The sequence below is a fragment of the Budorcas taxicolor genome, chromosome 2 (genome assembly GCF_023091745.1).
Source record: "Budorcas taxicolor isolate Tak-1 chromosome 2, Takin1.1, whole genome shotgun sequence".
Lineage (NCBI taxonomy): Eukaryota > Metazoa > Chordata > Mammalia > Artiodactyla > Bovidae > Budorcas > Budorcas taxicolor.
This window is the reverse complement of record NC_068911.1, coordinates 88,903,205-88,927,122: the sequence shown is the minus strand read 5'-3', so window position 1 is coordinate 88,927,122 and position 23,918 is coordinate 88,903,205. Positions and strand designations below refer to the sequence as shown.

Below are 23,918 nucleotides of genomic sequence, written 5' to 3'. Positions count from 1 at the left end.
TATAACAAATTCATCTATCATATTAAAATATCTCCTGAAGCTTAAGGGAAGTTCAGATAATTAAAAGAAGGAATTCATTCTATACAAGAAAAAAATATCCTGATAGAATTCATCATTTTCAAAAGATCGAATGGTTAGAAAATATAAGTACATCTAAAAATACTTTGGGCAAACTAATGAAACATAAATGTTGTGAAGAATACAAAGGGAAGTGTGTGAGCTTAGAGCATGCTGCTAATCTTTTAAATTAATTTCAAGGAAGACAGCCCCTGTCATTCTTCAACTGAAGAAACACAATGTCAGACAATGAATACGTTAACAAAATCTATAGAAAAACTCTGGTAGTACCACCAACAATGAAGAGGAAAACTTTCGGAATAAGCCCAGAAGTAAGGCTTGTGATTAACAAACTTACTAAAATATCCCAGGGGAGTGCTCAGGCAGGGAAAGCATTCCTGAACATTGGAAGGAGTGACCGGGCAAGGCTGTGGGAGGCTGTCTTCCTGGGGAACAGTCACCACCCCCACGCCCCCAGGCACCACAGCAGCAACTTACATCACTCTGCAGGTCATATGCTTTCCTGGCTTGGATCACATCGTTCTGGTCAGGAAAGCAAGACCACTGGTGTAGGTACTGGCGATAGTCCACATCGCTTGCTAACGCCTGGCCTTCTTTGGCAGCATTGATGGACACCATGTCCCCCGGGATGGTGATCTTGGCCTTGTGGTCATTATATGCCTTTTTGTACAGCCTGTCATTCTGCATCTTCAACACATTTGCCGCCCAGACCAGTTTAGGGTCTTCCTTGGCATTGCGACACCCAATGTAATGACCTTTCTGTTTCTCATAAGCAGTTTTGTATAGATACTGGTGGATGTGAACAGAAGAAAGAAGATTTGTGTCTCCAAACTAACTTTTTCTGGACAGCCTGCTCAAATAACTCCCTCATATTACCCTTTTGGGGGCCCCGTTTTTCTTTAAATTCATACTACAAGTTTTATACTTGATACTTTGGTTTGCCTTCTACGTCTGTATTCATGAAAACATTGTGAACACCTCCAAGGTAAGAGCTGTGCTTCTGGGCTGTGCTCCAGCATAGGATTGCCCACTGTTTCCCAGACTTTGGCCACTGTGTGCCAGTCGCACACGTTCTGCCATAAAACCTTGTGACAATGCCACTTGTACTTCATATTTTACTTTGTCAACTCGATTTCTTGTTTACATAAATGTATCTTAAAGTTTAAACTTATTTACAATTTTTATTTTAAAATTTATAATCCTATCTAAGTGGGCAAAATCAGTGTTTTTCTAGCACACATTAAAACAAATGTAACTGTTTTAAAAATGCTAGTCCATGTACTACATAAAATTATCCCAGGAACCACCTAGGCATGCTGCACTTCAAGAAACAATAAAATTCTTTGTGCCCACTGGATCTCTGTAAGAGTTTATACATTAACTGATACTGATAAGATATTGAAAAGAAAATCCAAATCTGTGCTTAAATATATAAAGTGTGGAAATAAGCAGAGAAGTCAGTCGTCAAAGTTGTTCTTGAATTTGGAATTTTAAAGCAAGACATTAGTAACAATGCCCTTCATTCTACTTAAATATAATTCCTGGGGAATTATGTTAAAGATTAGTACAGCTTTATCTCTCTGACTGTCTGTGAATTAGTGTTTGTTAAGGCCAAGCAAATAGGGGCTCTCACATCACTGGCAATGTCCCTGGAAGCCTTGGCATGCTGGATCCCAATGGCGTCTGCTCTCAGGTCATAGCCAGTCATCTTGACATCTTCCCAAGCTTGCTGATACTTTTTCTGCAAATGGGGATTGCAATGACACAGTCAATCTGAAGAGGGGGCTACTGAGTCAGCACTACTGATGTGTTCAAGAATACACGTTAACATTTACACTGAAAAACTGACTTTCCCTTAAGATGTATAAAATAGACAGGTTTCATACTGAACTTAAATTCTAGTACATTTTAATGACATTTAGTAAAATTCTCTTCCCAAATCTTTTTTTTTTTAAAGAAGAGAATTTAAAAGACAACAAATCATATGAAAATGAGAAAAATTATGTGTACATAGTTTGGCTTTTAAAAGGAAAAATCAATGATAGGGCACTAAAAAAGAAAACTAAATATTACTATACATGCATATCTATGTTTTGATGTCATGTGTTTGGTGTAAACTATATTTTTCCTACTAAAAAAGACAAAGACATAAACACAGTCTCAGGTGTGTGTGCACACTTATCACTAAAGACTAGAAGTAAAAGGAATGTTAATGAAATGCCTATTGCTAAGCGCTCTCTGGAGCACACTAACGAGAGGGTTGGTGAGGCAGAGAACATGGTGTGAAGTGGGTGTGCAGGGCCTTACATTGCTGATCTGTATGGCATTGATCTTGGACTGCAGCATCAAGGGAGTATCAGCTGGTACATTCACGTTCGCCTTCTCTCTCTCCCAGGCATCACGATACAATGGCTGGTAAAAATGAAAACAAAGGATCGTTGATTAGTAAATAAGCCAATTACCACATGAGTAAAACTATCTGTATGATGAAAGTTTCTCTTTGGATGTGTTCAGATATAAATGTAAATCGCATTTTGTTTTCATCTGTGTTTTGATTCAAAAGGTGCCAAAAGTGACTTCAACAAGAACACATTCATGTGTGTTATAAATGTAAAATGAAACAGAAACATGAACTTATCATCCTTTATTTATTCACATGTAATTATCTGGCAGATAAGCCCTCATTTGAGGTAACTGTGATAATCCACATTTCTAATTGAGTCCTGGCTTTCTTGGCCCAAATAACTATCATAATGTCTAATATTAGAGCAGCCTCTGGACTTTCAACTTATTCCACCATTGAATAGCAACAAAAAGGTGGCAATTTTGTGATCATGGTATTAACTGGTGGACCTATACACAGGCCAGGTTTCAAAATGTGTTCAAAGTACACATCAGAGTGTATGGAGCATGAAAATGGCTACCACACTTATACTGACCAAAGAGTTATCCAGGCAAATGAAATGTGGATGCTGTTATTGATTGGTTATATGAGATTCTATCTGGATACATGTATGTTCAAGATTCAAGATTCTAATCTTGGTGTTAGCAATTTAAAGTTCACAATTATAATTTTTTCTTTTCTCTTTTTTAAATTATGAAAGTATGATACATTTACAGGAGACTTGGAAGCTACAGAACAAAGTTACATATAGTTCTATTATACAATATGTTATTTCTTAAGTAGATAAATGAAGATTTTCAATTAGAGTTTCAATATCAAACTCTCAAAAATTAACAAAATGAATATACAGAAAAGTAGAAGGATATAGCAGACCTGAAAAGCATTATGAACCAATTCTACAATATTAAGATTTATACAATTTTCACACAACAGTAGGATACAAGTTCTATTCTAGTTCTCATAGACAAAAAACCAGGAGACACTGAAACATATCCAGGGACATAAAATAACATGCAAAAATTTCATGGACTAAAGGTATTAAAACCATACAGAGTCTGTTCCCTTATCACTGAGGAATTATATTAGGAATCAATATCAAAAGGTATCTGTAAATAACCCACATATTTTCAAGTGCAATGTGACATTTACCAAGAGAGATCTTTGGCTTAGCCATTGAAAGCATCAACACAGCTAAAAGACTGAAAAAACACAGACGGTGATTGCAGAGAAGAAAGCATTTAAATGAGAAATTAATGTCAAAATGAGAAATTAATATCAAAGTCGCTTTTTAAAAAGCCATGTATTTGAAAATTAAATGTCCGTTTTTAAATGATGGGTGAATCTAAGAAGCCATAACAAAGAAAATTAGAAAATAAAGTTCACAATTATAATTTTTATTGAGACTTATTCAATCTGTCTAAACATATCATCAATTGACTTACCTCACTGATCTGTACGGAATTGATCTTTGCCAGAATAACTTCGGGGGTGTCAACAATGCTGGTGAATTTGAGAGCCTCAGGCCTTGTGCGATACAACCTTTCATTCAGGAGATTCTGGGCATTCTTTACTCTCATCACTTCCACGGAACCCTCTGGCAACCATCCAATACCCTTCAGCCATTCCAGGTCTGATTTGTACAGGTTCTATAAGAAGGAGAGGACCACAGAGCTCAGCAGAGTCCATTCATGTACTAGAGTACGATGCCAGCAAACCACACACGACCTCTACTTAAACCAGCTGGGTGCCAGTGCCAGAAAACTCAAGGATCTACGTCAGATGTTAACATTTGAGTGTTACATCTCTGGCACACACCTATGCAAGAAGTTTAGAGGATCATATAGGAACTGGAGCAGGGCTGGCAACTAGCACTTGTGGAATGAGAGATTGCAATGACACGTAATTTTGTTTTTACGGAAGACTGAGCTTCTGTGCTCACTACTTGAAGGCTGCCTTTGACATGCCACTGGGGATAACATCTGTAGGAATCTGAGATAAAAAGGTCCTTAGAAGCAGGTATGTGCTCAGTTGCTTGGTTGTGTCCAACTCTTTGCAACTCCATGGACAGTAACCCGCCAGGTTCTTCTGTCCATGGTATTTTCCAGGAAAGAATACTAGAGTGGATTGCCATTTTCTCCTCCAGGGGATGTTCCTGACCCAGGGACTGAACCTGCGTCTTTTGTATCTCCTGTGTTGGCAGGCAGATTCTTTACCACTATACCACATGTATAATGATAAATAAAATACATACTTACATCTATGTACACTTCTCCTCTTTCTCTCTCTAAAATTATTTAAATATATATAAAAATATATAAACATATATTTACACTTTTTTCCTATATGTGTCAAATAAACTTGAAATCCAACATTTTCTTATGCTTACATCTGTTTCTGACATTTAGATACCTGATCATGCAAATGCAATGGATCAGGACAACTGAGATTGAAATTTTCTACCTAATTACATAGAATAAGAGTGATTTTCATCTTGATGAAAAAGGCCTTCTAAAAGAAGGGATCTTCTATATGATATAAAATGTTCCAAAAAACTCCATGGAAATATACCGACTATGTTAGCTTCTATTAAGATCAGTATTTAAATTACATCCTTAGGGAATACACTGTGATTAGACACACAGACACACATCTACCAGGAGTCTGGAGACAGGATACGCACATCGCTCTGCAGTTCGTAGGCTTTCTTCGCCTGGATCACATCATTCTGATCTGGCAGACAAATCCACTGGTGCAGGTAATTGCGATAATCAATGTCGCTAACCAGGACCTGGCACTTCTTGGCCTGAACGATGGACATCATGTCCAGCGGTGTACTGTGAATTCCTTTAGACTTCTCATAAGCTTTCTTGTATTCTAGGTCACTCTGAATCTTGGCAGCATGGATAGACCATACCAGTTTGGGGTCATCTTGCAGGGTGCGGAAACCCACGTGGTGGCCCAGTTGCTTACGGTAACCTTCTTTGTATTTGTACTACAGTTATGAAAAAATAGATAAAAAGACATATGAAAATAATGTATGAAGAGGACTTTTCATTAAATGCTTTTGGAATATTTTTTAGCCTTAGTGTGAATTAGCTCAACATGGGCAGTCATTATATATTTCAATTCACTTTAAGGAAATAAGACAGGGCTATTTTAGACACTTTCATTGAAGACATGAGCAAGTCAGGAGGGATATAGTATGGTGGACAAGATTAATAAAAAAAATTATAGCTAACAGTTACTGAGCAATCACTATATGTCAGACACTATTATGAGTGCTTCAAAGTATTAGATCAATTCATATAAAACTGCTGAGTTCTTTAGGTAAAAATAGTTGAATAGATGCAATTATAACCTCATTTAATCCTCATAACATCTCTATGATGTTGATATTAGTATTATCACATATTTCAAATGGGAAAAATAAGGCACAGTGGGGTGGCAATCATTATTCCCAAGGTTGCCTGGCAAGTGGAAATTAGGTCAAATGGTCCCCAAGAGTACCGAAGGTAGCTGAGGTAGGAAAAAGTCATATGTGTGGTTTTGGAGACAGACAAAAAGGTGCATGTTTTAGGAATGGGAAACAAGGTTGATGGTTCAAATCAGAAGATGACAACAAAAGGCCTGTGGACAAGAGTCTCCACTCTAAGTGTCTTAGGGCCAGAGTAAGACAGCTTCTCTTTCCTATATTTGGGTAACACAGGAACATTTGGACAACATGGGGAGAGAGAGAAACTGGGAATACAGCAGATACTGTGGACTGACTATGGTTTTAGAGATAAAAATAAGAAATAAGAAGGAAGAGACAGCTGGATACATAAGATAAAAAATAAAGAATTTGAAGAAAAGGAATGAAGGTGGCTTAAAGATTTAGAGCTGGGCCTTGGTAGGATAATTGATTTGACTGCTGGTAAATTTTTTAATTACTGTTAAATGAACTTCAACTAGTTCTTCAGAACATTATACATATGCCTCCAGCATAAGATCTTATATATAAAATGTGATTTCAGTAATAAGTCTAACATAAAACTTTCACCTTTGATTTGTGTTTATGGAGAATGTCATAAAAAATGTGGAGGATTAAAAATCACACTGTACTGGCTCCTAAATTGTTCCTGAGAATTTTGTATAGATTCTTCATGGTATTTCACTTCTACTTATAAACAACTTAGAAGTGATTTACACATAGACTTCACCTATGTTTACCTTAGTGTTTTTCATCCCATTTAAATATTTTAAAATAGAGTTTTTAGCACAAAAATTTAAAAGCAAATCAAACCAAAGCAAAATTCTTGAAAAATGCTTTCCCAATTGTTGTATAGAGCAGAAAACCCACGAGGAACTAGAAGGAGCTGTACCTCACTGGCAATTTCTCTGGAGGCTTTAGCACGCTTGATTTCGATGGCATCTGCTCTCAGGTCATAGCCTTTCTGCTTGGCTTCATCCCAGTCTTTCTGGTAGAGTTTCTGTCGAGGGAAAACACAAGTTTGCTTATAAGAATTGAAAATCAGTAGACAGACTCAAAGTAGTTATACTATGAATCATGAAGCACTCTGTACATGATGGCAGCTTAAGAAAAAACAGTCACTTCTGCTTCTTTCAATTATTGCCTATTTATTTTATGGAGCACAGGGTACTTGTGATTATACTTTAAAGCTAAACATCTAAAGCTACTAATGCTTGTATTATTTGCATCCATCACAAGGTAGTACAATGTGAAACTATCCCCTTACACATGGGAACTAAGAATCAACCGTGAACCTAGAAAACCTTCATCCAGCTACCATATAAGACTAGGTAAGATTTTTTTCCTAATGCTGCCCTTTGACTTTTCAAAGGACTCTGCTAAAGAGATGTGACATACCTATCCTGCACTCTCCACATATTTAAAAGTTTTGGTTTTTCTTATGGCCTTGAAATGTCGAACAAGAAAGTTCTGGATTAATCCAAAACCTATAAATACAATACAGACTGTTACCTCTTATACTTCCTTGTGTAAGAGGCACTTACTAGGGATTTCATTATTTTCAATTAGTATATGATGAAACTGAGCTATGGGCATTGGATGTAGGACAATGACTTCCAGGTTGAAAGGAGGACATCAATAAGATTCAGGTATCCCAACTCTCACAGTGCAGGGACCCAGATGTGTATCTAAACTAATGTTTGAAGGAGAATTTCCATTCATATTGCCTTGGGAATGGTAGCTAAATAGAAAGTATCTGGCACCCCAAGCTATAAACACTTCTAAGGTGGGTAATTTGTCCATTATAACACATTCCATATGCTGACAGATACTGTCCTTCAAAGACCTTTATACTCCATATTATGCCTCTTACATTGCTGATTTGCATGGCATTGATTTGAGCCTGCAGTATGAGTGGTGTGTCAGAAGGAATGCTTATGTTGGTTTTATCTTTATTCCAGGCTTCTTGATACAGTTTCTGTGGAGAGAAGGAAAATATTTTAATACAGTGATAGATATTTGAAACTTAAGCCTTCACAACTATTTAACCTGGAAAAATGTTTTGTGCTATATTTGCAATGGTTAGTTTTTTGTATCAACTTGACTAGGCCGCAGTACCCAGGTATTTGGTCAAATATTATTCTAGCTGTTTCTGTGAAGGTATTTTTTAGAACAGATTAACATTCATACCAGCAGATTTTGGGTAAAGTAGATTACCCTCTGTGATATGGGAGGTGGGGGGCTTCATCCCATCAGATGAAGTCTTTAAGAGAAAAAAAGACTGACCTCCCCTGGGCAAGGGTAATCCTGCCAGCCAACTGCCTTGGACCTGTCTTCCTGGGTCTCCAGCCAGTTGGCCTATCTTGCAAACTTTGGCCATGCCAGCCTCCACAATCATGTGAGTTAATTCCATAAAATAAACTTCTGTCTCATCCATCCCATTTAGCCCTGTTTCTCTGGAGGACCCTGACTAATGCAGTATTCTACCGTTTAATGTGGAGCATTATGCCATACGTTTTGTAACAGGTATTTGCTTTCCTGCAGTGTCGCGTAGTGACAGTTTTCATGTTAGTGCTTCCAAATTTGTGTGTGAGATAGCAGAAAGGCACACTGGCATTTGTCACAGCTCTACTTGGCACGTGCCTTCACTAAACTAACCAAGAGACTCTTAGAGTTGCTCCCACCACTTTAGGTCTTTGCAGAGACACAATCCATTTGCTCCACTGGGGTGGCATCTTCCGAAGAGAAAGCCCCACAAGAGGAGAGCCTGTAAGTACGATGGTTCTTACCTCACTCATTTGCAGAGAATTGGCTTTTGCCAAGACGACATCTGGTGTGTCGACAATGGAAGTATATGTCAAGGCTTCTGGGCGTGTCCTGTAGCGTTTTTCATTGATCAGGTCTTGAGCATTCTTCACCCTGTTCATTTCCACTGAGTCTTCTGGCATCCAGCCGATGCCACGCAGCCACTCCAGGTCTGATTTGTACACATTCTACAGAGACATTAGACACAAAAATTGTTCCAAGTGTTAGACACAGGATCCCTGAATTGAAAAGTAAGTTCATGGGGTTGAGGGGTTCATAAGCACAAGAGATGGTGGTTCTAGAAAAAGTAGGACCTGAGATTTTACATGACTCAGGGGTTTCAATATCCAGAGTAATTTTTCAATTTTCAATATCCAGAGGAAAATAATTTTTTTAAAAATAAGGGCTTTATTTATTCATTCATTTAGCCACACGGCATGTGGATCTTCCCCAACCAGTGGATCAAACCTTTGTCTGCACTGGTAGCACAGAGTTTCAACCAGGGAAATCCATGTTAAAGAATAATTTTTTATGCTAGGCATGAATAGGAATAAAATGGTAATATTGCTAAATTTCATGATGATTCGATATTACAAAGAAATCATATAACTGAAAAAATTTAAAGATATTTTGTTGAATCTCATTCCATTTTCATCCCATAATAACCGACCCAAGGAAACTCTGTTTAGTGTTTTGGATAAGTACAATAGTGGCAGTTATTTGTTTTAATATTCAGATAATTTATGTTAATCTAAAATATATTTTCATTGCCAGACAGTACAAAGGATGTAAAAAAAATAATCTGGAATCTAGGCTAGGGAAAAAGGATATGACCTAAGCAGAGTTCTTTATCTAACATTCTTTGATTCCCATAATGTAACTCCTAAACAGAGGTTTTAACAATGTGAATGGTGCCCCCTGAGGTGGTGCAGTGAACAACTCATGGGTCACTCCACAGAGGCACTATCTGGACAATTAACAAATCTATGCCCTCCCATTCCGCCTTTCCCGAAGTTCACATTACTTACATCACTCTGCAGGTCATAGGCCTTCCTGGCTTGGATAATGTCGTTTTGATCAGGTAAGCATGTCCAGTGATGCAGGTAATTTCGATAATCAATGTCACTGACCAGAGTCTGACATTTCTTGGCCTGCAAGATGCCTAACATGTCCACTGGGCTACTGAACTTGGTTTTCCACTTCTGGAACTCCTTCTTGTACTCCCTTTCACTTTGAATCTTCCCTGCATTCATGGCACACATAATCTTTGGGTCGTCTTCAACACTCCGGGCTCCAATGTGGTGGCCTTTTTGTTTCTCATATGCTTCTTTGTATTTGTACTAAAACATGAGACATATAGGTTTAGAAGCCCGACTTTAATACAATATGCATGCTGACAATCACAGACAATAGTGGAAACCCACAAGAAATGGACAAGAGTTTTACATTGCAAATATTTTGATATCTCTGAACAATTTTAAACTAATGTTTTGTGCTATCATAAAGGTAACTATAATCATATATCTTCACTGCTGAAAACTTTTTATGCAGCAACTGTGACTACAATTTCAAAATGTGTTTTTCTTCTCTGGGACAGCAAAAGGAAACAACAAGAGGAAGCAATTACCAAGTGTGGCCCACCAGCTGCACTACAGTTGCTCAGCAAGGTGAGCCCAAGCGGGTTAGACAGACAGCACTTACGTCACTGGCAATGTCCCTCGAGGCCTTGGCGCTTTTGATGGAAATAGCATCAGCTCGCAGATCATAGTCCTTCATCTTTGATTCATCCCATCCCTTGGTGTAAAGTTTCTAGGTGGAGAATAATATACAACAGAAAAAGAAAGGTGTTGTAGAAAGTTAATAGGCCAGTTCTAGTAAGGAAGGTGGTAACAGGATTTTAACTAGTTCTAAAGGCTGAAACAACAATGAGGAAATCTCTTACGTGGCTGATATTGGCAGAATTGCTCTTGGCCAGCAAGATTTCCGGGGTGTCTGGCATCACATGGATGGAGGTTTTGTCAGCATCCCAGGCTTCTGTATATAAATGCTAGGGGGGAAGTAAGGTAAACCTCTTTGTTAAAGCCAATACCTTGCAGTTATTATCAAATTTATTTCATTTAGCTGTAAGATAACCTTTTAAAGTTTATTTGGAGGTGAGGGAAGCAAAAGGGGAGAGAGAAAGTCATGGCCATGTTTAAACAGACACATAACAGTTTTATAGCCAATGGAAAACAACATCACAATCTCAATGATTAATTCTTTTTATTCTGTGACTCTCAGGCTTACTCACAGAACCTTCAAGGATGGAGCTTGGCTATAGAACTATGATATAGTAGAAATCCCTAGATTTCAGACACAATCCCAAGGTCAAACCCAGTTCCTCTATGTCTAAGCTGAGTGATCTTGAGAAAGGTACATAAGGCCTCACACTTGTCATTTTTTTGAGGGGGGATGATCATCATACCTAATTAAAGTTTTTTAAAAAACTTTTTGCTTGTCTCTTTCTTTTAGCTGAGGTGAAACTGGTATTTAACTTTATTGAATATTTTTTTTGGAGATTAACCATAACCTATGTATAATGCCTGAGTCATGGAAGGAACTCAACAAATTTTATGACGTTTCCTATTGTTATTTTCATGGTGGGTGCTCTGTTGATGAGTATGGTATAGAACAGGCTTTCTGGAGTTTTAATACCCCAAACTTTGCAGTTTGCTATCTGAGAGCCAATTTCATACTCTGCACTGAGCACACAATTTCATTGCCCTGATATTTGGAAGACATTCAGGGAGGTGTGGGAGAATTCAGAAAAGTTCAATTCAACTTCAAATGTTCATATTAAGGGCCTACCTACTGGATGAAGAAATTAGCCCAATATCAATAAGCAGACTGCCAGAATTCTGGAGGAAAGAAGCAATCATCTGTTTTGTGTAATAAAACTGAAAGCAGCAGTAACAGCTCACTTTCCAAAGTGGGATTTCCACAAGCAACTAATTTGGGGCGTGCACTGACACTGCCATGCACAGCGCTTCTCAGACTTCTGAACAAAATGTGAAACAGCTGTATGTTTTTTACAAGATGGATAAAGAGACACCAATGGCTTGAGTCAGCTCTGCTGAGGAGAATGTGCAGAGAAAAGTATTGCATTTGTGGACGTCTCCAGGTCACTGCTCAGAAGAATGTGTGCTTTACCCCCAGAGAACTTGTTTTGGCTGTGCTTCCCCATGCACACAGAAACGTGGGGTCAGGGTTAAGAAGAGCATGCAGGTGCAGCTAGGATTCGAGCCTTGTTGAAGGCCTGCATCAGAATCAGGCCCATCACCTACCTCCCCTTTCTCTGGAAACCCTCCAGGACATTTCTCACTTTACGAGCCCAGGATAAGGAAGGCATGACTCAGGCAACTGGCCACAGCTGAAGACTCACCTTGCTCATGTTCAGGGCATTATTCTTTGCTAGAACAATCTCTGGGGTGTCTGTAATGCTTGTGAACTTGAGCTGGACTGCAGGCTGGCGGTACTTCCTTTCACTCAGGATTTCTCCGGCTCTCTTCACATTCTCGACCCCCACAGAGCCAATGGGCACCCACCCAATGCCTCTTAGCCACTCAAGATCAGCCTTGTAAATAGCCTGAAAATGAAATAATGTCAAATATTTGTAGAAATTACCTCCACAACCTGATGTTTCATGCTTTAGCATAGACAGATGGTGTGTAATTTTGCATCTCACTTGTGTAAATTTCTGAAAAGACACAGCACTGCTTTACTTTGGTGTAGAACATCGAGTTCAACACTTTGTCCCCGAAGGTAGTCAATTCCTGCTGTTTTAAAGACCTATGAAGTCTCCAATAATACATGATTTCATTGATACCAAACCACCTTAAGAAAATTTCTGCCTGCCTCCCAATACAAAATGTTTATTCTCTGATTTGATTGCCTATACCTGTCTGTATGGGAATAATTTTCTGTTAGAATACAATGTCTTCCTATCTCTTTGAGCAGTGGCCTTCGCAGCCTTTGTGCAACATAAAGAAAGGATGAATACTGCTGCATGTTGAATCAATGTGTTTTCTGGGGACAACAAAAAAGGGATCATTTTTCACATGATTCTATACTCATGCTTCTAAACCAAAGAGCATATGTATTTTTACTTTTATTTAGCTTATCCTCAGTCTCCTTTCTTGTGTTGTAGTTCAAGCAAAAAAAATACATTTTGTCACATTTGCTTTCACATTTCTTTTTTAAATTTAAATAATTGGCTGATGAAGAATTTTTCTTATAAGTAACAGTTACAGTTTTTTTGTTTTTATGGCTCTTAGGGAAACTATTTTTTTAAATGCCACTTCTTTTATCATTCTCTCAAAAGTGACTATTTATCAGAGCCTGATCAAGAAAACAAGGAGCTACTATACCAATAAGGTAGTATTTGAGTCCCAAGGACAATCTATAAACTTTTATGCATAAAATTAGCTACAAGGGTATATTGTACAATGTTAGGAATAATGCCAACATTTTACAATAACTATAAATGAAGCATGTTTTAAAATTGTGAACCATGGTATTGTGCACCTGTAACATATAATACACAATACACTTCAGTAAAAAGCATATATATATATTAGTACCTCACAGATTTAGTTTTTTCCCTGATACTCTAATTTTATTTTTAATTTTTAAAAACTGAAGTATAGTTGATTTATAATGTTGTGTTAGTTTCAGGTATACAGCAGTGATTCAGTTATATAGCTGAATATATATATATATTCTTTTTCAGACTCTTTTCCATTTTCAGTTATTATAAGATAATATAGCTCCTTGTGCTATATAGTATGGCCTTGCTGTTCATCTATTTTATGTAGAGTGTATCTGTTAGTCCCCAGCTCCTAATTTATCCTTTTCCTTCCTTAGTTTAATACTTTTGATAACCATTTTCAAATTTGATTGTTTTCTTCTGAAACCAATGTATATAATTTTATGCTTTTCATGATATTGTCCTGAGAAATTTTCCACAGGTTTCACAAGACTGCCAAAAGATTCCATGGCACACGAGAAAGTTAGATTCCCTTCTTGAAACCTTGCTGAAGAGTAGCAAATCCACTCACATCACTCTGAAGGTCATAAGCCTTCCGAGCCTGAATGACGTCATTCTGATCAGGCAGACAGATCCACTCGTGAAGCAGATTCTTGTAGTCTATGTCGCTTACAAGGATCTGGCACTTCTTGGCCTGCACCAAACCCATCATGTCCACTGGGCTGCTGAACTTGGTCTTCCACTTCTCAAAGTCTTTCTTGTACTCCCGGTCACTCTGGAGCTTGGTTGCATGGATGGACCACATCATCTTGGGATCATCGTTAATATTTCGGGCCCCAATGTGGTGGCCAAGCTGTTTGCGGTAGCCTTCCTTGTACTTGTACTGAAGAGAAGAATAGAGATATAAATCTAATGATAGGGACATCTTATTTATATCATAGTTCATAGTTTCATAGATGTATTATTTCTTTTGATTTTCCCCACCACTAATGTGAGAGAAAAAGATTAATATTACATCAACTCAATTTTATAAAACAGAAACTGAAGTCTCCACGAGTCAAGTGATTTGTTCAAGGTCACACCCTAAGCAGGTGGCAGGGCTAAGACTGAAACGGAGAGCTTCTGATGCCTAATATTTTTGCCGTCAACTAAACTATCCTGCCTCACTTACATTTGCTTAACAAGTAAGGCAAAAATATTTTGTGCAATTTAAAAGAGAATCTACTTAAAGATGTGACTTTTTCTGAAAAAAGTTTTGATATTATGAATGTTTTAGAATACTTTCCTTGTAATTAGAATTTATAGTAAATTCCATAGTCAAGCATATGAGCTGTGCTTAGAAAGTTTCACCAGGAAATACCTCTTTTATTTGCCTGTCGATGTCATTGAACTTTTAACCATGAGAGAGTAAATGCCTTGGGTTAACACTCTATTTTTTAAAAGTGTACTCAAAAATAACACTTTATAGTCCATTTTACCATGAGATGGTCATAGTGTGGGCTTCTCCAGCTTAGTAGCCTGAAACAGTTTTGATAAAGGAAGAGATGAACCGTATGTCTAAGGTCTGGGACACTTCCAGAAGGAAAGTCCGGATTTGAATCCTAAGGAGCCCTGGTACAGCATGAGTGTACTGGACACCCTCAGGAGATGTTTCTCATGAGATGTGCAGGACTAGAAAGGAGAGAAAAGCGGGTGCTGAGTAAGCGCTTTGCTTTCTTCTCAACTTGCTCTTGTGTCCAGTTATGAGCATCTTGGTCAACAAAGGATTAAAGAAAACTCTAAAATGAACCGATAATTAACATTTTCTCTTAGTGTGAGAATAAATGAACAGTAGTAGGAAAGAGTTCACATTCACATTAGCTGATTTACATGTGCTATCAATGTCTTTAACAAAAACGTTTTTTCTTTATTACAAACATCTGGGTTATCAGCTGCTCAACTTCTGAGGCTCAAAAATAGAAACGAAATCACCAGTCCAGGTTCAATACAGGATGCTTGGGGCTGGTGCACTGGGATGACCTGGAGGGATGGTACAGGGAGGGAGGGGGGTTCAGGATGGGGAACACGCGTATGCCCGTGGCAGATTCATGTTGATGTGTGGCAGGACATCAATACAATATTGTACAGTAAAAATAAATAAATTTTTAAAAAAAGAACCTGGGTGGGGAAATAGGAGCCCATTTTTAGTGGTCATAAAATACTTATTTTTAAAGAGTGTAACTCCATCTTTGCAGATTAATGTGTATTGAACATAGTATCTTTTGTTTTCTTTTTCATTCGCAACTTTGTACATGGGGGAGTCATTAAAGGAGACTGGGACTTTCAGGCTAAATTTCTGGCAAAAAAAGCTGTAAAAGCTGCCATTTGTAAACATCTTTGAGTAAGAAATGCATCTTCCAAAAATATCAACTTACATCACTAGCAATATCTCTTGATGCCTTGGCTGCTTGGATTGGAATGGCATCCAAACGCAAGTCATAACCTTCCTTCTTGGACTCTTCCAAAGCAAGTTTATAGAGTTTCTGTACAAAACAGAATTAATCCATCAGTGCTCCTTTTGTTAAAAAAATGAAGCTATTTATTATTAAGCTTTATCTGTCCTCATTTAAACTACAGAAACAGATCCACAAAGTTAAGTATTAGTATGGGTTTGTAGACAACTACGTTTCATAGGTGCTCAAGGATTTTAAGGGACATGGTTTAAACTTTGATATTTTATTGATTAGCAAATCACAAAAGTTTTTCAGGAGGAATCAGTATCTGGTTGCTAAAATTCTCTTTTGCCAAACAAGCACATGTAAAAAAATCCCAACTGTTTATTATCACAATTTTAATATAAAAGAAAGGTCATCTTAATGACAAAGAAGGAGAAAAATAAGTATGGTTGTTTCTAAATTGAATATATTTGCATTTGACCACTCAATGTGTTGTTCTTGTTTTTTTTCCATTTTTGCCATGGATTATCATCACAGACTATGATCCATCTGTAGATTTGGGTTTCAAAATCACCACTCTAATGAAAATGTTGGTTCTGAAAGATACATAGGAAAATGCTTGCAAATAACATTAAATGGTAACCAGAACACAATGAAGCAGCAAAAGAATGCACAGTACAGCAGCTCACTGCGTTCTAAACCCAGTGTCGACCTGCTAAATAGTTACTGGATAAATTAATAACTTGATGACCACACTGCCCTTAGGGGTGTACAAGGCTTTAGTAGTATAATCCCTTTGGGGATACTTCTCCATAAGCATTTCATTCCATGATGTCATCTTCATAAAAGGCTGGTCTACTTTGTGGACCCACCACACAGCCCAAAATTGAATCAAGAAAATTATTTCTTGAATCAAAGGAGAACTATCTGTTTTAGTGACAATACTGGCTTGCAGTGTATACAATAAACTGGTTAAAACATTTCACCAAGGAAACTGTTACAGTAGTTCATTTTTGCCTCTCTCTTCATGATAAGATCAGTAGGTTACTCACATCACTGTAGTTGATTCGGTTGAGCTTGGCTAGCATGATTTCTGGTGTATCAGGCATGACATGGATTGTTTTCTTGTCATTGTCCCAGGCTTCAGTATATAAGCGCTATGAAAAAAAAAGATGAGAAAAATTATTTTGGGGTTCACATTTTTTTGATGATGTGCCAGTTACCTCTCCTTTGTACAAAGTAGAAATAAAACTAATAAAGTTGCATAAATTCCTACTTTTCAAGTAGACAAATTACTATTTCCAAAAGAATTTAGCTTACTATTTCATTGACTCAGTTTTTATTCTTTCTTATGAAAACTTTTTCTAACAGTGCTAAAATGTAGGATTGGGCTGCAGTTTTTAATACCTGTAATTGTGAAATACTTGCAGCACACGGTGTTTTTAACAGCTTAATATCCTGAAGTATTACTAAGTAACTACGGTGTTATAATGGGAAAATCACTTTTAAAGGTCTCATAAATCCTATAGGAATCTTTAAAATGTAGTAACGTGTCAGAATTTTTACTTTGTTCTATGGTAAATTCCTATACTTGATGCTGAGGAGTGAAGACTCACCTTACTCATGTTTATAGCATTGTTCTTTGCCAGCACCTGCTCCGGGGAATCAGTTACGCTAGTAAATTTCAGTGTATCTGGACGCTGGCGGTAGATGTTGTCACTCAGTATCTCTCCGGCCCGCTTGGCTTTAACTACTTCGAAGGAGCCAATTGGAACCCAGCCAATGCCTTTCAACCATTCAAGGTCTGACTTATATAAATTCTGCAAATCAACCAACAAGTAACCCAGTTATGATAATAATTAGTTTTTTCAGATTCAGAGTCACAAAATGGATCATACTGTGAGAGAAACACAAAAAGCACTGAACAGGTAAAGCTGCCATCTCAATTAATCACTCATTCATAAGCCTTATTGACTCCTGAGTACATTTTTCCTAAGCATTGCTTGGCATAGAGGATTGTACTAGGAACAACAAAAGATCTTTCTAAAAAGTAAAGACACTGTCCTGCCCTTAAGGGTATTAAAAGATGTTCACTTAAGAGCAGAGTTTCTTTAGCTTTGAAAAAGGTGTTCTAATAGCCCCTCAAAAGACCATATACTTAGACCAACACTGTGTAAGCACTGCAGTGACAAAAATTCTTGCCTTTCTTTTTTTAAGGAAAAGAGTTGAAATTCAATTACGGTCATGAGTTTCAACACACAGTAATGTTAAGTTTTGCATATCACACTCTTGATATGCATTTTAATTGAAATATAATTGACCTATATCAGTTTTAGGTATATGAGATCATGATTCAACATGTGTGTATACTGCAAAATGATCATCTCAACATGTCAAATTAAGATCCATCACTACACATACCTACACTTTTTTTCCCTCATGGGAAATTTTTAATAAACTCTTACTTTTATTTTCATCTTCAAAATCACAAAATATAAAGTAGGTAATGGGGTGCTATAGAGAGAATATACATTTCCTAATTACTGGCTTTCTTTTACTCTCAACAGGGCATGCTAACTGTATTATTAGTGTGCTCAGTCACTCAGTCATGTCCAACTCTTTGTGACTCTGTAGACTATAGCTCCTCTGCCCATGGAATTTCCCAGGCAAGAATACTGGAGTGGGTTTCCATTTCCTCCTCTAGGGGATCTTCCCGACCTAGGGAGCAAACTTGCATCTCCTGTGTCTCCTGCATTAGCAAGCAGATTCTTTACCATTGCACCACCTGGGAAGCCCAGTATTATTATTGCACTATTATTATTAACACTAGGATCCAGAAGCAGCATCGGGAATACTCACATCACTCTGGAGGTCATAAGCTTTCCGAGCATGGATGATGTCATTCTGGTCGGGCAGGCAGGTCCACTCATGCAGAGGATGTTTATAGTCCACATCACTAACCAAAGTCTGACATTTCTTGGCCAAAACAATACCAAGCATGTCCACTGGACTGCTGAACCTGGTCTTGTATTTTTCAAAATCTTTCTTGTACTCACGGTCACTCTGCATTTTGGCAACGTGGACAGACCACAACATCTTGGGGTCATCATGTATCGCTCGGGCACCAATATGGTGACCCAACTGCTTACGATAAGCTTCTTTGTATTTGTACTGAAAGAGAGAACCCAGTAAACAAGGAGAAAGCATCAAGGGCTGGCCCCTGCTGCTCTCTCTGTGGTGACGCTTTTCTACAAAATCCTCAGGACTTCAGAGGAGTTTCATCAAACCAGCTACTGTGATGCTCCACATTGGGGCATGCTTTCTCTTAAAAGAGAAGATGTGGTGCTCATTTCACCTCCACAGAATAACTCACTCCACAGTGATTCATTTATATTATCCTAGCATATGTATGTTTTAACCACAAAAAAATGTGATAGAAAAGTGAACATTGAAAGAATGAGCTTCAGTTATAGTGACAGCAGTTTCTCAGAAGTCAGTCATGTGGGCAGACCAAACTGAGAACATATTGGAGGGATGTTTTTATAATGGCTCATTAATTTTCTTCTTTTAAAGCATTCTGCATAATAATTGGCAAGGAGTAGTTTTAAAATGGGCAATTTTTGTTGGTAATGAGCATAGCGTTTCAATTTTGCAAAATGAAAAAGTTTTGAAAGTCTGTTGTACAACAGTGTGAATATACTTATGGACTATATACTGAAAGTGGTAAATGGTTATTCAATTTTATTATGATTTAAAAGAAAAACCTACCAAAACAGACAATTTTGCTACTCTTGGATTAATACTTAAGTTGTACAGGAACCTCACATATTCATTTTTAGGGTAAAGGAATATTGATTTTTGTGGACCCCACAGCCAAGAAATATTTAACATTTTTGCTATTTTATGTCCTTTCTCAAGTCAAGGGGAAGAACTCAGTTAAAGCTGTTTCTTTCCTGGCATCTTTGCCTTGAGTGTAGCCTGAGGAGAGCTCATGAGATTTTATGAGTAGCTCAACATATGCCCACTTAACTTTGCTCAAGGTACTCAGTCTTACTAAGCAAGGACCAAAAGAGCATCAAAGGAACCACAGCCCACTGTATCTCTGTGAAACTCGCACAGGTGGCTGACTGTCTCAAAGCCTCAATTTATTTGACTGTGCAATGAAGGCAGTTGGGTGGATGATGACTAGAGACTCTCAGCTGTGTTCCAAGAGTGTGATGCCCTATGCAGGTGGCTGGGCTGTTGGTAACAGAGGTAAGCACGTGATCAGCTCTTACGTCACTTGCAATCTCCCGGGAGGCCTTGGCAGCCACGATAGGAATGGCGTCACTTCTTAAGTCATATCCTTCTTTCTTGGCTTCTTCCATGGCCTGGCGATAGAGGTTCTGAGGAAAGAAGTAGTAACTTTTAGACACAGTGCTCACTTTCACTCTAAAAATATATTAATATTTCCATCAAAGGAAGACTACTTTTGTTTTTTTTTAATTAATTTTAATTGGAGGGTAATTGCTTTTACAATATTGTGATGAAAAGAAGACTACTTTTGGATACAGAACAAAAACTAGTATGTTCAGCCTTAAATAAAAAAATTTTTTTAAAGATCTCTTTCTTTTACTTCTTACTTACACAGTGTGCAAGTTATTTGTTGAAATTGAAATTTTACTTTCAGCAGGTTTAACTCCTTCAAATTTTACTCATTAAGTTAGTAACTCTGAAATCTGCTTGAATTTGCTCAGCATTTGTTCTTTTCATGAAATTCCCGAAAATGTCTGTTTATTTAACTGCAAACTTGAATTAGGACCAATTTTACCAGTAGAGAATATGATATAATAACAACACGACCACCATGAGCAGGTATCTGTATTCTAACAGTGCTAAACTAAGGATCATCCATTGTTTCTGAATATCTCTGTTAATACTATTTGCTCTCTATTCATTTTGTTGATTGCTGGCAATTGCTAGCAGACAGAGGGGTAGCAAGAACCAGGGATTTATGAGTCAAAAGGACAAAACTGATGAAATTATAATAATTTCTTTATGAATTGGCAAAATACCCGCTGTTCAGTTTCTGTGGCAAGACAGACATACACAGAAGTTAGAACATAGGTATTCCAATGGGCACACAGCTTGAGAACCACTGCATTAAGTCATCTCTACCTGCAGTTTTCAGTCTTTTACCTGTGAACCATTGCAAGAATTTAATTCTTAATTAGTAATAATTTTTAAATAACTTTTAGAGTTTGAGAAGGATGTAATTGAATGTTTTTAATGTGGATTATTAATGTGTGACAATTCGCATTCTCTTATGTTGCAACTTTTTACAAGGAAAAGCTAAAATGGACAAGAATAAATTTAATGTATTTGAGATGAAATCCCAAAGGAGGGCATTTGTTCTTAAAAATTTCTAGAAGTATTTATTTTGTAACTAGAGAGTCAATACTCTTATACTTTATAGTTTTCCTTTGAACAATAAATTCTCAAGTTTGCCCTTATGTATAAGCGGGAAAAAATGTGCTTGAATCATTCTGTGGCTTTAGGCCAAACATTTTGTTCTTTCAACACTGGAAAAAGAGGCAGGGCTTCAAAGAAAACACTTTTAGTGTCATCAAGGCGACATTTTAAAGAATGTCTAGTAAGTCTGAATATTCCAAGAGAACTAGAACAGGTAAGTGTGAGTTTAAGAGAAAAAAAAAGAAGATATGGTTGCTATATTTTATTTTGTTTACTAAGTATGATGTGAAGGTATCATTGGTAATGCGTTGAGAAGAAATTCACATGGGCCATTCTAAAATCTAATCTTCAAAGATGGTCTTTAGGGAATTAACATAATTATGCAATTTCAAAGAAATAAATCCAGCTGAAAATTTGAGAAGTAAAAAAAATAGCCTAATTTCCTCTCAGCAGTCTGAAAAGAAAAAAAAAAGAAATCCTACTTCATCTGACCTAATTGTAACAAAAGGGAGAGGCTTAAAAGCATCATTACCCCTTGGCATAGAAACTAACAGCATCTGTCTAGGGTGAGGTAGAACATCTGGGAAAAGCTAATCCAACAGAGAAGCTCTGTGGCTAAGAGGAAAATTGTTCATTCAAAAATGACTGAAGCCAAGGTCAGTCAGACACTCATGATCAGACTTGTCTTTGGGCCTTTTTATAATGCTAGACAAAAGGAAACTGACTCCTCTTCATTTTACTTGTCATGCCTCTTCTTCAGGGCTACATGATGATAGGAAAAAGTCATTAACAGGAGTAAAATAATGAATGTGGTCAGGACTTGAAAATGAGTACTTAAAATTTCCAGTGTTTTCAAACTAAAGGGAACTCCACCCTCTTTTTTTTTTTTTTTTTTTGAATGAAGATACACAGAAGCATGTAAGAAATCAACATTCATCTCGAATGAACCAGATAATTCTTGACCTTTATGAGAACAACTGGGTAAGAAACTGTTTCCTATTCTGCAAAGATATGTGATGACAAATTTAGTGGGGCTAGAGAGAGTATGTTAAAAAATGTCTTTTGGTTTAATTGTTCTTACCGTTTTGAGATGGATGAATTTAAGAATTCTTATGTCAGTTTTTGTAAATAAACTGTGGTTATTTTGAGCATAAATCAAATAAACAGGCTATTTTAAGCATATATTAAATAAATCTAATTTTCATGGTGACTTGAGTGTAAAAGGAAGAAATTAGTTTATTAAGCAGTTATTATGTGCCAGGCTCTACACATAAAAATTCTTCAGTAGCCATTTTTATTTTATTTTACAGATGAGATGACTAAAGGAAAACTCACTGAACAAATTTTGAAGCAAGTACTAACCTGATAAACAGCAGTAATTATTTTTAAATTAAAATCACAATATGATTTAATCATTAATAGTTGACTTTGAGAGTTTTTTCCCCTCTCACATGTGACATGGAGATACTTTTGTATTTATCTGTTTTTTCTATTTTTTTTTAATTGAAGTATAGTATGGATGTGAGAGTTGACCATAAAGAAGGTTGAGAACCCAAGAATTGATGCTTTTGAACTATGGTGCTGAAGAAGACTCTTAAGAGTCCTTTGGACAGCAAGGAGATAAACCAGTCAATCCTAAAGGAAATCAACCCCAAACATTCATTGGAAGGACTGATGCAGAACTGAAGCTCCAACACATTGGCCACCTGATGTGAAGAACTGACCTACTGGAAAAAGACCCTAATTCTGGAAAAGATTGAGAGCAAGAGGAAAAGGGAGTGACAGAGGCCAGATGGTTGGATAGCATCACTGACTCAATGGACATGAGTTTGAGCAAACTCTGGGAGATAGTGGAGAGCAGGGAAGCCTGGCATGTAGCATTTCATGGGGTCACAAAGAGTTGGATGCAACTTAGCAACTGAACAACAACAAATAGTTGATTTAATAATACAATGATATGTTACTTTCTTCTATAACTATTTTTTAATACAAGGATACATATATCCATGGTAGGTTATAGACAAAAATAAATAAATAAAACTAAGCTAACTGATTAATATGTGAATTAAACCCATAATTCTGACCTTTCTGCTACATCAGCAAAATCAACATGGTCAGGTTCAAATAAACAGTCTTACCTCACTATAATTTATTTTATTTTGTCTTGCCAATGTAATTTCAGGTGTATCAGGCATCATGTGGATTTGAGTCTTGTCTTTGTCCCAGGCTTCTGTGTATAAGCGCTGTGAAGGATAAAAAAGGTTATTGAATTAGGAAAACAATGGTTGTTGTAAACAGAGGTTTCCAACTTCGTGATGATGACAAAGTTGAAAGCCAGCATCCTTACTATCTGGGCTGTGTGCTGTACACCAATATTCTTCAATCTCTTTGATGTTACTATATAGTCACTAAATAAAAGTGTAGGATAAGATATGAAAAGAAAACGTATGCAAGACAGGAAAAAGACGCAGCTGTCTATAACGGACTTTTGGACTCAGAGGGAGAGGGAGAGGGTGGGATGATATGGGAGAATGGCATTCTATCATGTATACTATCATGTAAGAATTGAATCGCTAGTCTATGTCTGACGCAGGATACAGCATGCTTGGGGCTGGTGCATGGGGATGACCCACAGAGATGTTATGGGGAGGGAGGTGGGAGGGGGGTTCATGTTTGGGAACACATGTAAGAATTAAAGATTTTAAAATTAAAAAAAATAAAAAATAAAAATAAAAATTAAAAAAAAAAAAA

The 23,918-nt window shown here is 37.2% G+C and overlaps 1 protein-coding gene across 19 annotated transcripts in view; it reads right to left on the bottom strand.

The window, feature by feature from the left end:
• Positions 1-23,918, bottom strand: part of NEB (nebulin) — a 217,018-nt gene that overhangs the window by 84,551 nt on the left and 108,549 nt on the right. For 18 of the 19 annotated variants that reach the window (XM_052636102.1, XM_052636101.1, XM_052636104.1 and 15 more), the window contains exons 79-97: positions 23,306-23,410; positions 19,994-20,101; positions 18,576-18,887; positions 17,333-17,536; positions 16,769-16,873; positions 15,696-15,803; positions 13,853-14,164; positions 12,178-12,381; positions 10,699-10,803; positions 10,458-10,565; positions 9,785-10,096; positions 8,741-8,944; positions 7,825-7,929; positions 6,844-6,951; positions 5,163-5,474; positions 3,925-4,128; positions 2,386-2,490; positions 1,712-1,819; positions 556-867 (exon numbers count right to left, since the gene is read on the bottom strand). In XM_052636102.1, the coding sequence (XP_052492062.1) occupies positions 556-867; positions 1,712-1,819; positions 2,386-2,490; positions 3,925-4,128; positions 5,163-5,474; positions 6,844-6,951; positions 7,825-7,929; positions 8,741-8,944; positions 9,785-10,096; positions 10,458-10,565; positions 10,699-10,803; positions 12,178-12,381; positions 13,853-14,164; positions 15,696-15,803; positions 16,769-16,873; positions 17,333-17,536; positions 18,576-18,887; positions 19,994-20,101; positions 23,306-23,410 (3,441 nt within the window). The remainder of the gene's footprint in view (positions 1-555; positions 868-1,711; positions 1,820-2,385; positions 2,491-3,924; positions 4,129-5,162; positions 5,475-6,843; positions 6,952-7,824; positions 7,930-8,740; positions 8,945-9,784; positions 10,097-10,457; positions 10,566-10,698; positions 10,804-12,177; positions 12,382-13,852; positions 14,165-15,695; positions 15,804-16,768; positions 16,874-17,332; positions 17,537-18,575; positions 18,888-19,993; positions 20,102-23,305; positions 23,411-23,918) is intronic. The other variant, XM_052636120.1, reaches the window with a different exon arrangement.